Source organism: Apium graveolens, chromosome 7 (genome assembly GCF_009905375.1).
Source record: "Apium graveolens cultivar Ventura chromosome 7, ASM990537v1, whole genome shotgun sequence".
NCBI lineage: Eukaryota > Viridiplantae > Streptophyta > Magnoliopsida > Apiales > Apiaceae > Apium > Apium graveolens.
In genome coordinates, this window is record NC_133653.1 from 227,084,494 (window position 1) to 227,102,176 (window position 17,683).

The following is a 17,683-nucleotide window of genomic DNA, read 5'->3' on the forward strand; positions in this document are numbered from 1 at the left end:
TGACGATTTCTCTGTGAATGGTTAGAAGGCAGCAACTGTATTCTGAGTTTTCAATGTATAAATTCGGGTCGAAATTGACTACGCATGTTCTATTAATTACCACCCAGGAAAGGTCCATTTAGTGACAGATGCCTTGGGTAGAAAATAAAGATTGAATACCATTAGGATTGCTGAAGAATCAGCGAGGGAATGGAAGAAGTTATAGATTGAAGTTTGAGTGCCAGGAGGTAAAATGGAGCAAATTGTATGAGATCACTTTTCAGTCAGAATTGATGGAAGGAATCAAGAAGTATCAAGCAGAGGCCATGAATCATGGATTAAAGAGTTTAACTGAAAAAGGAAATTTTTACTCAAAAGGAAAACAAAGATATGATTAGGTTTTCCTCGAGAATATGTATTCCTAATATGATTGAGCTAAAGAATGAAATTTTGCGAGAAGACCATAACTCCAAGTTTTCTATCCACCCGGTAAACACTAAGATGTACCAAAATTGGAGTAGGACTTTTGGTGATCAGGAATATTAGGGAAATAAGTAGAAGATGAATACCTTCTGTCATCATCAGACAGATGGTCAAAGTGATAGAACAACATAAACGATAGCAGATATGTTGAGAATATGTGTTTTAAATTTTAAGGGAAAATGGGATGATCCTTTGCCATTGACGGAGTTTCCTATAATAATGGTTATCATGCTAATATAGGATTGCCACCCTACGAAGCCTTGTATGGACGAAAGTGTAGGCCCCGCTTTATTGAGATGAAGTGGGAGAAAAGAAGTTAGGAGGCCTAAATTAGTTCAGCAAACCTAGGGCATAGTGATATTGGTCCGGATAAGGTTAATAGCAGCTTGTGATAAACAAAAAAAAGCACGGAGTTGTATTGAGAAGTTAGGGATTGAGAAATAAGATTGTTGGAATTGTTGGAAATGTCACCTCGAAAATGATTGACAGGTTCGGATAGGAAGACAAACTGAATCCTAGATATATCGGACCATTTGAAGTATTGAGAAAACAGGTTAAGTCGCCTATGAGTTAGCGATGTTGCCTCAACTGCAATATACTCATACTATGTTTTACGTCTTTATGTCAAAAGAATATATCCTTGATTTGAACCAAGACAATATGTATGAATCAATCTAGATTCTAGATCGTAAAGAGCGAGTCCTTAGAATATAATAAGTCTATTCCTATAGTTAAAGAACTTTGGAGAAATTCTCGAGTGGAAGAGTCCACTTGGGAGTTAGAGTCAAATATGCTTGACAAATATCCTCACTTATTTAGTTAAATCAGATTCTGAGGATAAAATCTTTTTAAAGGGAAGGATATAACGACTCATATATTTTCGTATTATTTAAATGTATAATTATTGAATAATTGAGTAAATAAAATACGTGTATGGGTTGTATTAGCTGTGTATTTCCTTATTATTAATTGTGTGTGTCTTATTTGTGTACGAGAATCATTTGTGCAATTAATTATTGAGCCGTGTTGTTTTGTTTCTATTTTAAAAGTGATTTTATTGAAGATTTATTTTCATAAATATTTGGATTATCTCTAAAATTATCTTTATGGTTTTACAATTATAATAATTATTTTTTGGAATTTTTAAAATTTAGAAATCTATATTTCGTCAATTATTTAGCCCTGAATGATTTTTTGATTGTATTTATGAGTAAATTCAGTATTAAATTCAAGAATACTTCAAAAATTACGAAACTCATATTTTATTAAATTTGGAATATTCCGAGAATTTTAAAATTATTTCGGAAATTTTTGAGATTAAATTCACCTGCACGTTTGTTCGTTATATCGTTAAATGAAGGTATGTTGCACATTTCAGAAATGCTTTAAAATTTACGAATAAATTATTTTTTTAGTTTTAGTTAGTCCGAGAATTTTAGAAATTATTTGGTAATTTTTCGAGATACGTTTACCTGTACGTTTGTTCGTTTAAATGCAAAGAATTCGATTGAAATCGGGCTGGCAGTTCTGTTGAGGACACGTGGCTTGTAATAAAACTATTGTGGTATCAACTGTGTATACATGCAGTGGAATGATTAGTAGAGATAGAAAATAATAAACAACAATTACACCCCTCCCGTCCATCTCATTCGATCCCACCCCCTCTCTCTAATTCATTCACCATCTCTATCAATCCTCTCTATCTCCCTCTGTCCCTGTTCTCTTCCCCTCACTTCCCTTCCCCGCTTCTTCTCTTCCCTTTCTTCCGGTCATTGCCCTGCCGCCGTATTCCCGGTAAGTCGCCGCCGCCGGAATTCTGGTTGGTCTCGGTTGTTTCCGTTTTGGCCTCTATTCATGCTTGTATTCTTGTATATATGTACTTGTATGTATGTATGTATATGTGTGGGTACTGTGTTGTGCGTCCTTGTGCTTCAGTTCCCTGTTCCTTTGCTGTTACGAATTTCAGATTTCTACAGTGATTTGTGATGAAATTATTCGGTTGTTATTATTTTATTTATTCGAATTATTTCCAAAAAAATTTGAATGAATTTTTGGTGATTAATCGAATAGTTATTTTAATTATTCAGGAATTTAATCGGTAGAACCCGTGATCGGAAACCCGTATAGAGCACCTCCGGGTTTTACCGCCATTAGCGATGAATTTCGATGAGCTGACGGTGGGGGACCGTGATGATATAATCTGAGTCCTACAATTATTAAAATAATAAAATAATATTAGTGTGTAAAATTAATTTCTCGGAACGAAAAATTTGTTATGTTATATCGAAGTTGGGTAAATAAACTGGATTGTGAATTGCGTAATTGATTTGGTTTAAATTGTGATTGTTTGTTGTTGAGACGTCGATTTATGTTTCGACAAGTAGAGGAGAGCCTGCCCAATTTTCGAAAAATTAAATTCGAAAATATGGGGATGTACCTTGTGATTATCGGGACTACTAAAAGAACCCTGATTGTTACGAGTATTATTATTACGTGTAAGTACGATTCGGGAATCGTTATCGTTTGGGTAAAGTGTGTAGCGAGGATATGTCAAGCATAACTAGTCGTCTAACATAGGGTATTTCGACACCGTAGGTGCTAGTCGGAAAACCCGAGAGTTATCGTCGGACTAAAAGATAGCCTAGTGATCAGTCGACCAGCTCAGCAAGGTTCCAATCGAAGGGCCTGAGTGTTGAAGTCGGATTCAGAATAGTCTAATAGTTAAACGATAAACCGAGCATCCAAATCGGTTCAAGGTCAATTAGAGATAGTTGTAAAGCTCTGCAAGGCAAATACCCCTGGACTAATCTTTTACAGTTCAGTATATATGAATAATTGTTGATTTAATTTATATAGTGGAACAAAACATTTTAAGTTACGTATTCCCTGTATTTAAAAATATTCGTTTAAATTGTGTCTGGGGAAAAGTAACTTCTGAAAATGCCTATCTCTAGATTATGATTAAAATTGGAAAGGTTTTGGATAGTATGCTGTGATATAATTGTTTTAAAAGAGATAGTTATAAGTGGTTTTGAAAATTGGATAAAACGGATCAGATATTGGATGGTTGCGTAAGAGGCCCGTAACGGCCCAACAGGTTTGCATAAGTGGCTAAGTTGGTTGCGCGCCCTATTTGAACCGCTTAGTCCAACGTGACAGAGACCTAGCTAGTCTCTGAGTTTCGGAACAGGTTTGTGATGGGATAGACTGATCAACTGTCCCTAGGATTCGTCCAAATATATATCTGATTATGGTTTGTGGTTCCAGTAATGGAACAAATGGTTTTGTGGTCCCCGTAATGGGACAAATGGTTTTGTGGTTCCTATAATGGAAGAATGGTTTTGGAAATGAAAATAACATGCTAAAATTTGACTCTGGTATCTATACACAGCACACGACTGATGATATTATTTTATAGAGTCAGGTGTCAGCCGACAAACTCAACTAACACGCCACATGGAAGACTGACACACCCATATGGGACTCCTGAGACACCATCAGCTGTCAACATCGTACAACTGACGGCACCACCGCCGACGTCAGCAGGCATGTTAGCTGCTACACATCCCCCCACGTGCATGTGCCACTTACATGTCCTTGATTCTTATAAATACCAACAAAGTAAGAGGGAAAATGATTCACAAAAAAATCAAAGATAGTAAGCTTTATCTTTTCTTTTTCTCTATAATTTGGCCGGAATACTCATTCTTTTACCAGAGGTGTCCCTGGAGATCGAAACTCCATTGAGCATTCCATTTCAAGTACCCTACATTCGGACCTGGCTCAATTCTAAGGATTAACCCACAAAGATTTAGAGCATTATCAATACCCGTAAATCAAATTAACACATTTGTTAATTTTTTGCATTTAAAAGACTTCAAGAGATGCACATTTAAAAAAGATTTTAGTAGTTTATTAGTCAATTAAAAATATTAAATATATATTATAGTGAATGTGTTATTGAAAGAAAAAAAATGATAAGTTAGTACTTTTTTAGATTACGTTACAAGAATACCGTTTTTGAAATTTTTGCCCAAAATAATCATCCTGATATGTATTTACAAGATAAGTATTAGTAATACACATTTTATAAATGGGTATCGCTACTTACGGTGATACACGTTTCGATAATGCGTGTCTATAATGTGTGTCTCATATTCATTTTTATAATATTTTAATTTTTTTTATTTGTTTACATGATACCCATTTTTCAGATGTGTATTAGGATTATCAAATTTTCAAATGCGTATTAGTCTGATATTTTTGGCCAAATATTGTGAAAATAATATTCTTGTCCCCTTTTTTAAAAAAAGATATTTTTGACCATTACCCTTATTGAAACTAGTTATGAGTAAAAAAATATTTAAATCAAGTTTGACTTTTAACTTCTATTACAAGTAGATAATATGTCGATGAAAAGTTAAAGATAAGCTATTACAAAAATTTCAATTTTATCTTATAAGTGATTATAAATTTCTATCATCAATGGATTAAAATAAATAGATATTTCAATATTATGAATTTTACAGGGTGTACATCAACATTTAAAAGAAATTTTTGGATTATTGAAATCGGTATCAGTTTAGATTGTGAAATATTCTTTAAAATATGGTAATATTAGATTTGGACGTTTTAAAAATTTATAAAAATCTAGCGTTATTAAAAAGTTGGTGGACTTTTTTATTTAAAAAGTTAGTAGATTTTGGAAGATTACTAGCGTATTTTAAATATTTTGAAATCTTTCATGGATTAAAGTCAATCTTATAAAATTTAAATTGAATATGTTCCTTTTTTTCTTAATTAGATATCTATACTCCTGATATAATTCTTAATCCAAAAGTCAACCGATAATAGTGGTTAAAGTTTCTCGAGGCAAGTATTCCTTATTTTTCTTTTAAAATATTGCAAATGTCTCTTCCTTCCTATTCTAAGTTCAGAATAGTTAACTGTTTTATATTTCGCTGTAATTACTCTTATTATGCATTTTCCTTTCATTATTGTTCCTATGTTATCGATTGCTCTATTGAGCGAATACCCATTCTTTCGGGTTATTTGCGAACCCTGAATTGAGATGTTTTGAATTCAAAATGATTTGACATCAAAATACTATACGGGCTGGATGGTTATTGTGAGGGTGAGTGATGAGCTGGATCCTATGGGTCAGGGATGGACCGGACCCTTGGGCGATAGTGCCTGGGTACCCGAATGGATCTATACGGATGGTTATAGATCTACACTATATCCTGACTGATTAGCAGGGTATGAGTGTGAACTAGTGTCCAGTCTAATTTTTGTTGATCGCCATTAACGGCATTCTCTCTCGAAAAGTTTTATGATTCCAAAAATGGACAAAACCTCGATTCTGGAGAAGAATCTGGGAATCGCTTGTCACTTTTGGATTTATAATTAAAGGCTGATAATAGCCAATGTTTATTCGCTCAACTCCTTCAAATAAATAGATTTGTTAAAAATTGCTCAAAGATTTGTCCGGGAATTTTCCTTTGATACTAATGCTTGAAACTCAAATTATATACTTGCTGGGCATTTTTGGCTCACTCTTGCTTTGTAAATTCTTATTTCTTTCAGAAGCAGATAAGGATAAAAGTGAATAGCTTTCGTTAGACAGCAGAAGTTGGAGAAATCGCCTCTGCGAGAGGACGAAGATGTTAGAAAAATAAGACAAGGAAATTAGTACAAAGGTATTTAAACTTGTATTGTAGTTGTTATGAATTGTAGAAAGTTAAATTCTTGTTTCATACCATAACCTGTAAACGATCCGGGTTTAAGGGGTTATTTATTTATTACTTTGTTTTATGTAAAGGTTGTTTAGTGACACCAAATCTTGATCCCGGATTTGGATTGTTACAAGTTGGTATCAGAGCTACAGGTTATTGGTCAGTGAAATAAGAATAGGTGAGGGTAAGATAGGAGTGATAGGACATATGAGATAGGAAAGACCCTAGGCATACTCATTTTAAGTTTGAATTGAGTGCGAGTGAGGATTAGCAGGTCCGATACGGAATTGGTAAGTCAGGATTATTGAGGGAAGTGTAAGGCGAATATCGCAATGCTATAAGTATATTGAGTTCTCGGATCCTACAGTAATGATAAATCGACAGATTGACGGAGACTGGGTATGTTACTCTACTTTTCATGCGGTTTTGAAGAAAATGTGATTGAGTCTTGTGAGAACTTCGTGAGCTTTGGTACGATTTAACTTAGAATTAGGTTGTAGGACGAGCTCCACGCTGGAGGCAACGAGTTGATGGGAGCTGATGAAGAGTCAAAGTTGTAAGCTGCAAAGGCACCACCGTTGCGAGAAGATTCTTATCACATACCGGGGCTGCGCGAGTAATGATATCTGTCTTATTAGATATAAGTAAGACTAGAAAGAAGGTGCGACCTTATCTACAAGTAGAGCGTCGAATTGCATTAGTAGTCTTAAGCATAACGTCCAGGACGACGACGAGAATATCAAAGACGGTGGCAGACGTCGGCCTTGAGTTAGAGTTATGAATAAAATGGTATACAACGGTAACTTGACATTTCGTCGATTAATAAATATGAACAGAATTCAAGGAGAAATAAAAGACATACCAAAGTGGAAAGACCCTTATATGGGCATTCTTTTAAATTAGATATCTCATTAGAAAATCATAAGAATAGCAAGTTACTTATATAGTAAGGATGACCAAATATTTGATTTTCAAAATTTTAAAGTGAGATTTTGGAAAAGATTTTCTTAATCAACTTTCAGAAGATTTTTGCACAAAATGAGTTTTACAATTTGGTTGTCGAATTACTACTTAAGTTCTTGTTATTATAAATAGGAAAATGATCTAAAAGGATAATGGATCTAGACTCAGTGTTGTTAGTTCGAAGGATCAAGTAGACCCACCAGCAGGGAGAAAGTTTAAAGTTTTTCATGAAAGACGAAAGTAAACTTTGTTTAATAATATTAATAATTGAATCAACATGTTAAAAACATTATTTACTCAATTCATGAAATTACTAAAAATTTAACAAGATTCGTGATTCAAAAGACAGAGGATGATTGAAGGAAAGGGAAGACTCTTCCAGATGATTGGAGAATAATCATTTTTCTATCAGCAAAGTTGAGGCGTTACGTGATCAATGATTATTCTACGAGCCATAGATGAATTCAAAAGAAATGACTATAAATTTTATGGGAGCGCAATTATGATCGAATTGTTAAAGCATTTAATGTGAAGGCATTTTCAGATGACATTCCGAAATTATAATGTGATCTAAACTGTGAATCTCGCATTCGAACAATTCCTGAAGGGATACGTAAGTGAAGCGTGGGCAGTGACCAATGATGACCCATAATGTCATTCTTTTCTCTAATACGAAAACATATGTTCATCTCGGTTCATGAATACGTATGAGCTTTTGTTAGTAATAGATCATAGGAGGCAAAAATGAAAGAAAATTTATTGTATTTCTTCTGAATTATTTCTCTTCTCAAACTATTGCTTCCTGATTGAGAGAAATAGTGTTGTGGTGTGACGCTTTGTCGAAATGACGAAGGGTCGGGTGGGACGCCACATAATCATGTGCTGTATGCCATATAGTATGAAAGAATGGCCATCTTAAGTACGAATATGGTTGTCTCATTCTTCATTCATTCTTCTTCCTTCAATTTATTGATTTACAGATTCTTCCAATTGTTTGTTGCATTGTTATTCCTTATCCGGTTCTTTTCAATCAAAATCATATTCACAAACTCTCCTCTTGCGTAGAGTCTGTTCTTTGACGATTATAAAAGAAATGGAATAGTCCCGTGTGACAGGTAGAATTACGTGTCGAAGGATGATATGATTGCTAGCCGATAAATGGTGGACATTTGCGAGCAAGGAAGAATGGATACACCGACAACGCGGTCATGGCAAAGATACCAAATTAGACAATTTTTTGTGTTACGAGGATCTCATCAGTATGGTAGTTTACGTTAACGCGATGCACTTCAAATCAGAGATTTCGACGTGAAATGAATGGTTAGCGAACTATAACAATTTAATTAGTTATAAAATAAGGAAGTAAGGTGGTATGCAACAGACAAAGCGAACGAGTGTCGGGACGAAAATCAAAGATCAGGGGAATTTTGAACAATACCTCAGACAGGCGATTAATACGTGAAGAATCCTTTATTCGCGGGAAGATATTTGTCGTAAAGATTCAAGATAGAAGGAATCTTAATTGCAACCAAATTTCGAACACGTTCTTCAAGAAATTGTGAGGTTCTCTAATTTAAGTAAATAAGTTATGGTAAATTTAATACCCATAACTGGACCAGTGATGAAAGTTTGATACGGGAACATAAGTGGAGATGAAGCAATGGTGACTCGACTGTGAAACCTTTTAAGAAATAATGATCTGGCAATTGAGTTTCCACCAGATTGTGACGATAATAATGAAAACCATGCGTGATTATTAAAAATTAAATAGATTAATTAATGAAACTGAGTGTGTAAAGTTTCTCTTAGAAATTAAGCTGTATCCTTCAACTAATCACACCAGTCCTCTATCTTTAGCGATATTAGTAATGACAAGAAATAAGTTAAAATACTCGCGAAATAAAATTTTTGAGAAACAACAAGATAAATTTTAAAGTTCACTAATAAAATTTTGTAATATTCTGAAAGAACTAAGAAAAGTATGGTTATATTAATTATTGTTGGTTTAAGACCTTAGTCGCATTTCAAAAAGATATATGTTATGCCACTTAATCATACATATGCTGGTCAGAATGATATAGTTTAGATTATGGTGATTGGATGAATTTGGTTGATGGAAGTGGATGGATATGATTGTGGACGATTTGGTTGATTGATGGTGTCGGCTTGAGTCCGACTGGTAGTCGATGGTATAGGGGAGGTGCTGCCCAAATTTTCAGAAATTACCCTACTTTTAAGGATAAAAAGTATACTTTCATATGTTATTGAGATACTCAGTGGTACTCCAAATGATTGCGGTCTCGGTTTTTGGAAAAGGTTGTTATGATCAAACTGACTTTACATAACTGGTCTTTGATTCCAGTTAGCTAGTCAGCACTTGGTTTAATTGATCAGTTAAAAGAGTTAATTGATTAACTTGACCAACTAATGGTTAGTTAAATGGAGGTCGATTCCAATTAGATTAAGTCAAATTCTGACATGATTTTCAGTTCCAAAATCAAAGCAATTAGGAATTTGGAGGAAGTGATGGAATTAGCAGAAATTGAAAGTTTAGTAGAATTAGCGTAATATTACTGCAGACATGTGCGAGGTTTTATCTTGATGAATAGGCCTTTGCGATAAACAAGAAGAGCAATTTCAAGAACTAAAGGTTTAAGACAAAACAAAGAGATTTTATCATATGTAATAACGCTCCAGGAAGGACTTGAATGTATACCCATGTCGAATGGCGATTGAATGGAAGTTGCTGTAAAATAAAGGGAAACTCAAAAATCCAATTATCCGATGTAAGACAGAGACTGGCGAAGTTCGCAGGTGAATTCAGGAAAAAAAGATGTTAATCAATTGGGAAAATCCAAATATGCGATCAGTGATGATTTATGTGACATTAAGAAAATAGCTACCGATGAATTTTGATAATTCTGTTAGTGAGAATTTAAATATTATAAATAAAAACCTTCATTCCAATGTTAACTCTAGATATAACCTATCTAATAATGAACATATTAATATTATCAAGAAAAAGAAATTCCTTATATTTAAAAGAGATAATGAATAATGAGAATGAAGAACTAATGAAGAAAAGAAGTGGAATCAAAAGGATGATAAAGAAATTTTATAGAATAATCCAGGATATATGCAAGTTGTGAACGTCGGTTGTGCCAGAACTGATAGGAGAATGAAGTGAAACGCCAATAATTGGAGATAAGAATTCGTTCCAAGAATGCGTGTAAACAGGGAAGATTAAACAAAGATATTAGTGGCGAACGGTTAGAAAAGAACGTTACAATGAATCTCATATCGAAATTCTTTAAAATTAAAGTGAAGTCCCGAAGGTTCTGACGAATAATTTACCAAGGTTACCTCGGGGAATGAAGTAAGAATTTTCATCGGTTATTGCACTGAGTTGAGTTGGTTTCAAAAGCCCTGTATTGTATGACCCAGTAGGGATGAAGTAATGAGTGAAGGAAACTTCAGGAGTGTGGAATGAAAGAATAATGAAATATAGAGTGTTTCGCGCTATGCACAAAAAGGGGTCATGGAAAAAAAGATAATGGAGGTATGAAGTTACGCATCGATTATCAGAAATTGTAAGTCTGAGGATTAAATGAACATAGTGTATCGGGAGTATTTGGATAGTGTAATTGTATTTATTGATAACATCCTCGCCCATTCAAGGACTAAGTAAGACCAAGTTAAGTGTCTGGAGATATATCTGCAGAGGGTTGAAAAGTAGCAACTGCGTTCTAAGCTTCAAAGGTATGAACTCTGGTCATAATTGATTATGAGCTACAGAAGTATGGTTAATTACCAACCAAGCAGGATCCATTTAGAGACAGATGTCTTGAGTAGAAAAGAAAGAGTGAATATCACTAAGATTGCTGGGGAGTGGTTAAAGGAATTGGAAAAGTTATAAATTAAAGAACAGGTTTTGATCCGGTTTCTAGGTTATGCTGATACTTACTTTGTTGTTAGATATCAAATGTGGTATTAATATAGATGATTGATGTTGACTTTAATATGGAATGTTGTGAGCATCAAAGTTCATATTAATATCTAATTTGATATGACAATAAAATGTATTAGTACCAAGAGATTGGGTTTTGAATAAAATTATGATTCATTATGTTCCAAATTAATATATTTCCTTTCAGATAGTGAAAGATTCTCGCTCGATGAATATACTTGATAATGGTTGAAAAGAAATTGGGATATACTGTTAAGTGGTAAGTTAAATGCCATTGTTGAAATTTTTCCTTTAAGTTTAAGTTTTTGAATAGATGTAGGACATTTTGAAGCATAAGATGCCCTGAGCTCAGTATATCGGACACAAATGAATGAAAAGTACAAGAGATCGATTAAAGATTTTTGAATATGATTAAAAACGATCATAGGTCAGGCTAATCGAATAAAAAGAGACATGAGAAGTAAAGTTGAACAACCAGTAAAAATGGGAGGCATTCATGAGCACGAATTATTAGAATAGAACCAAAATAAGAGTATTACAAACTAAGTTAGTCCTTTGAGACAGTTAGAAAATAGAATGATTGTGAATGAGTTGGTCTTGTTGTCACAGGTATAACAAGTTCGTAAGACGTTCATGTGTGTATGACCAGGAAGAGTAATTTAGCTCCATATGTACGAAGCGGAGATTTAAATTAGGTTGCATGAGTAACTGATAGATGTTGATATTGGCTAAAGACTGTTGAGTAGTGATGAAAATGATGAGTCCTGAGAAATTTAAATAAGACACTCGAAAAATATCATCGTCTGTTCCTTAGCATGATTCTGAGGACAGAATCCTTTTAAGGGGGGAGGATTTAATGTTCGGGAAATATTATGTAATTATTTTTGTCAAGAAGTAATTATTATGTGATTTTTGGTGAATTATTTGATGATTGATATAAATATTTGGGTGTTGATATCTGATAAAATTAGGATATTTTAATTTTTAATTATCCAGAATAAAATATATATAGTTTTGGTATTTTTCTGGTAATTTTTGGATTATTCTATGATTTTGTAAGGATTTATAGAATTAATAATGATTATTTTTACGTAATTATAAAATTACTTTTTAGAATTGGATCGTTCCACTTCGACCATTTTTGCGTTTTTACAACCCGAAACTCTTCCAAAAACTCCTTTCCAACCTAATCTGATAATTCTGAACACTTTTCGTGTTTTGACTTTTTCAATCCGAGATACGGTTTGACCCGTATGAGTCCCGACGTGAAATTTTCGATACGTTAATCCTTTTATAGATCGATAAAAATACGTATTCTTAAAAGACGAGATATTATCATCTTATTTTCGTAAAAAAATATTTCATAGGAAGCTCTGTTTTGATAATTATTCAAGTCTGGTATTAAAATCGTATCATCTTTTAGTTACTTAGCGGCTAAGTAACCCATTTTCGTATCCAATATGTAAATGTAATCATCGAATTTTTAAATAAATAGATATGAGATGGGTCTGTCAGCTGTGTGTTGCTTTATTATTAATTATGGGTAATTTGTTCGATATGAGGATTAATTTTATAATTAATTATTGAGCTATATAAATACATTTTTTTGCTTTTAAAATGATTTTTATTGAATATTTATTCTCATAAATACTAAAATTATCTCTAAAATTATTTTTGTTGCTTTATAATTTATTTATTATTTTTGGGAGTTTATAAAATTTAGAAATTAATATATTATTTATTAATTATCTTTAAATAATTTTCTGATTTCATTTAATTTTAAAATCAATATTTAATTCCAGAATGCTTCAAAAATCATGAAAATTCTATTTTATTAACTCTTGAATATTATGAGAATTTTAAAATTATTTTGGGATTTGTTCTGATCAAATTTACGTGCGTGTTGATTCGTTTAATTGTTAAAATGTGGATACGAGTTGCATTTCAAAAATGGATTAAAAATTATAAAAAATTTATATATTACTAATTTTATGTACTTCAGGATTTTTAAAACTAAATCCATGAGTTTTCGACATATTCTATCCGCTAAATTCTCGTTAAATTCTGAAATTGGCGAAGTGAGAATTGTCCCGAAATAGTAGCAAATTTAGAAAGGGGGCTGGGGTTACTCGGGTTAACCCGTTTCTTCCTCTTTACAATTTCTATCCTTCCTCCTAATCCCTAAATTAATCTCTCTCTCGCTCATCTCTTCCCACTCTCTCTCCCCGTCGATTTTCTTTTTTCTGTCTCTCTCTCTCTATTACCTTCTCCTCTCCTCTTTCCTTCGTTTATTCCCCTTTGTCATTATTTTCTCCGGTTCTCAGTTGCCCCGCTCGCCGCCGCCGCCGCCGCGTTTTCTTGTGAGAGACAGCGCTGTTGCTTATGTTTATTCCATATATATACATACATACATATATATATATATATGCTGTATATATATATATGGTCGTGTACGTATGTTGTGTTGCCTCTGTGTTTGGCCTGATTTCTTTGTTTTCTGGCCGCCCGCGCGTTATTGCGCGTGTTGGTGGCGGGATGTTTTCCGGTTGTTGTCTGGGTTATGTTGGTTGTTGCCTGTTACTTGGTTCCTATTAATTCGAATTAATTTTGTTTATATTAATTTATTAATTGATTTTCTGCAGGGAAATAAATGAATAAATATTCGTGAAATAAAAATAAATTTCCAGCGGGAAATGTTATAATTACACGGTGAAATTTACGTAGGATGCCCGGTATTACGGGAACTCGTGGATTTTACCTCCGTCGGCGATGAGCCTCGGCGAGCCAACGGTGGGCAATGATGATTTTTATCTGAGTCCTACGTTTATAAATTATAAATACATTAAATTAGTTTGTCAAATTAATTTCGAAACAAAAATACGGATAATATTAATTAAAAATGAAATTGTATCGGTGGTTGGGACTTGCGAAATTGCGAATTGTGATTGGATGTTGTTGCTTTGATTGGATTGAAGTCGATTTGATCTCGACGGGTAGGCCGATAAACAAAGGAAACGCTGCCCGATTTTCAGGAAAACAATTTTGAAAATGCGGGAACGTAACCTATAATTATCGGAGACGTCGAAAGAAGAGATATAATTATATTATACAAAAAATAATTATATGTTGTGACACGATATTTTATAAATAATCAATTACCTTACTATTTTAAAACCAACGAGTATACGTACTTTCCGAAAACGAACACCGAACCGAGTTTCGAAGATGTGAACCATAATTGCTATGTGTATTTCAATAATACATATAAATATGAGTTGGGTTATGAAACCGTATGGGTAAAAGTGATAGGGGTGTTATGTTAAGCGAGATGACTATCTAAATTAGGGTATTTTAACCATGTAGGTCCTAGTCGGATGACCCGAGATTTGACGTTGGACTAGGAATGATCTAGTGATTAATCATCAGACTCAACAAGATTCCAATTGAAGGACATGAAGGATAGGATTGTATCCAGAATAGGATAATGGTTCGACGATAAAGCCAAACATTCAAGGCAATCCAAAAGTCAACCGATAATAGTGGTTAAAGCTTCTCGAGGCAAGTATTCCTTATTTTTCTTTTAAAATATTGCAAATGTCTCTTCATTCCTATTCTAAGTTCAGAATATTTAACTGTTTTATATTTCACTGTAATTACTCTTATTATGCATGTTCCTTTCATTATTGTTCCTATGTTATCGATTCCTCTCTTGAGCGAATACCCATTCTTTCGGGTTATTTGCGAACCCTGAATTGGGATGTTTTGAATTCAAAATAATTTGACATCAAAATACTCTACGAGCTGGATGGTTATTGTGAGGGCCAGTGATGAGCTGGATCCTATGGGCCGAGGATGGACCGGACCCTTGGGCGATAGTGCCTAGGTACCCGAATGGATCTATACGGGTGGGTATAGATCTACACTATATCCTAACTGATAAGCAGGGTATGAGTGTGAACTAGTTTCCAGTTTAATTTATTGTTGATCGCCATTAACGACATTCTCTCTCGAAAAGTTTTATGATTCCAAAACTGGACAAAACCATGATTCTGGAGAAGAATCTGGGAATCGCTTATCACTTTTGGATTTATAATTAAAGGCTGATAACATCCAATGTTTATTCGCTCAACTCCTTCAAATAAATAGATTTGTTAAAAATTGCTTAAAGATTTGTCTGGGAATTTTCCTTTGATACTAATGCTTGAAACTCGAATTATATACTTGCTGGGCATTTTTGGCTCACTCTTGCTTTATAAATTCTTATTTCTTTCAGAAGCAAATAAGGATAAAAGTGAATAGCTTTCGTTAGACAACATAAGTTAAAGAAATCGCTGCTGCGAGAGGACGAAGATGTTAGAAAAATAAGACAAGGAAATTAGTACAAAGGTATTTAAACTTGTATTATAGTTGTTGTGAATTGTAGAAAGTTAGATTCTTGTTTCATACCATAACCTGTAAACGATCCGGGTTTAAGGGGTTATTTATATATTACTTTGTTTTATGTAAAGGTTGTTTAGTGACACCAAATCTTGACCCCAGATTTGGATTGTTACAAAAGTCAATTTTTTTAATTTTTTTTCTTAATTAGATATCTATACTCCAGATATAATTATTTTTAAAATGGATATCATTTATATTAAAGCGCCTAATTTAATACAAGGATATTCAAAATCCAAATGCATACAAATCAATGCAATCCATAAATATGATACAACCAGGTTTCTTCTATCAATAAATTAAAACAATAGTCCAGACACAGTTTCTCAGATTGGGCTGCACGTGATACTTGTAGAGGTGAATTTATGGTGGAGATGAAAAATGTTTAATAATATATGCATCCATCATTGCTTAGAGTTGTAATATATAGCTAACCCCTCTTTTTAATTATTTTGTAGTTTTGGCTAGATAAAGGTGTTCTGGCGTAATGGGTGATATGGGTGCCTTGCCAAAAGAATTGATGGAAAAGATTGTCTCACGTACTAGGTCGGTGGATGCTGGCGGGAGCCTATCAATTGTCTTTAAAAGTTTCCAATCAGCTGCGATATCTGACAACGTCTGGAGTACATTTCTACCAGTTGATCTCATCTCTCGTCGTACTCTGCACTCACTCCCAAATCCAGACTTCGATGATCCCTGGAATAATATTCATTCAAGTACTCTCCAGGCTTTTTCAACCAACAAGGATTTGTATCTCTTTCTTTCCGATAATCCTTTAATCATTGATGACGGTGCTATGGTATATTATTTTCTTTCCCTTTTGTTAAACTTTTACGACTCCTATTTAGTTATCATCAATATATACCCCCTTTCACTTGACCATCACAGTGCTTTTTGTTAGACAAAATCAGCGGGATTAGGTGTTTCCATATATTTCCAAGGACGCTCTCCTATGGCGAACTATATCACTTCTTGGAACACTGTTGTTATCAAAAAATGTCCAAAATCTTATATGTGTGAATATAACTAGAAATTAACGCATAAACATACACACACATACATATAGCCCCATTGTAGGGTGCTAATTTATGGTTTCTCATTTTTTTGATTTTTTTTTCATGGTCAAGAAACAGAATTGGCTTCGCCCCTGAGCTTTCCTCTGCTTATAATTTAGAAATTTGTGGGAAGATAAGTACATCTCTGTTTTCCCCAGATACGGCCTACACTGCATATCTTATGTTCGATATCACCAATTTTTACTTTGGAGGATTTTGGGAAGAACAATCGTTAGAAACTTATGTTGGAACTGATGGTGGTTGCCCAAGCGATTGCAGGACTGTCTACATACCTTGGATGCCTTACGATTATGATGGTTCCGATGGCTTGATGAATTCAGATACGATAATATTAACTGATCCCCAGTATCCACAAAAAAGAGAAAAGGGAAAGCGTGCATGCCATGTTTAATTAGGCGATTACTTCAATAAAAAAGGCGGTGACAACAAGGAACTCAAGATGAGCCTTAAATAAATTTTGAGTATTAAATTTTAATTTTTAAATATTATATATATATAATATATGACAAAATTTCCCAAAAATTGTGAACTATTCAAAAATACAAAGAAGTGGTATAAAGAAAGGTCCTATAATTTTATAAAAATAAAAATATGATTTTTGTGGGGTTTTTAACACCCATTGGGGCCCGAAAAAGTTATTTTTCGCGAAACAAGAAAATTTATAAAATATTTAGATGTTCTGAATAATGCGATGGTACTAGCCGTTCTATAAAAAATAAAGCCAATTATTTTATTCAAAATATCATCTATTAAAACCTAATACGGGTCGTATAACTTTTGGTGCGAAGGCTTTGAATACGAAATACACATAACAGGTAATAATTAGGGTTTTATAGCTAATTACACATAAATGGCATATTAAAACATAATTTATCAGTAATATGATATAATACAAGCGTAATTTCCCAGGCGTTATAGTTAACATCTAAAGAATTCATAACAACATAAAGAAAATGCACCCAGATAAAGCATTCATTCCAGATGACTTGAATTCTGCCTTATTATTTCAGCAGTTTTGGTATATTTTAGGACATGAAGAATTT

At 33.6% G+C, this 17,683-nt stretch overlaps 1 protein-coding gene across 1 annotated transcript; it reads left to right on the top strand.

Annotated features, from left to right (window-relative positions):
- Nucleotides 1–16,051: 16,051 nt before the first annotated feature.
- Nucleotides 16,052–17,031, top strand: LOC141674520 (putative F-box protein PP2-B2). The gene is made up of 3 exons (XM_074481226.1): nt 16,052–16,363; nt 16,466–16,578; nt 16,692–17,031. The coding sequence occupies exons 1-3, from the start codon at nt 16,052–16,054 to the stop codon at nt 17,029–17,031; spliced, it is 765 nt and encodes a 254-aa protein (XP_074337327.1).
- Nucleotides 17,032–17,683: the final 652 nt, after the last annotated feature.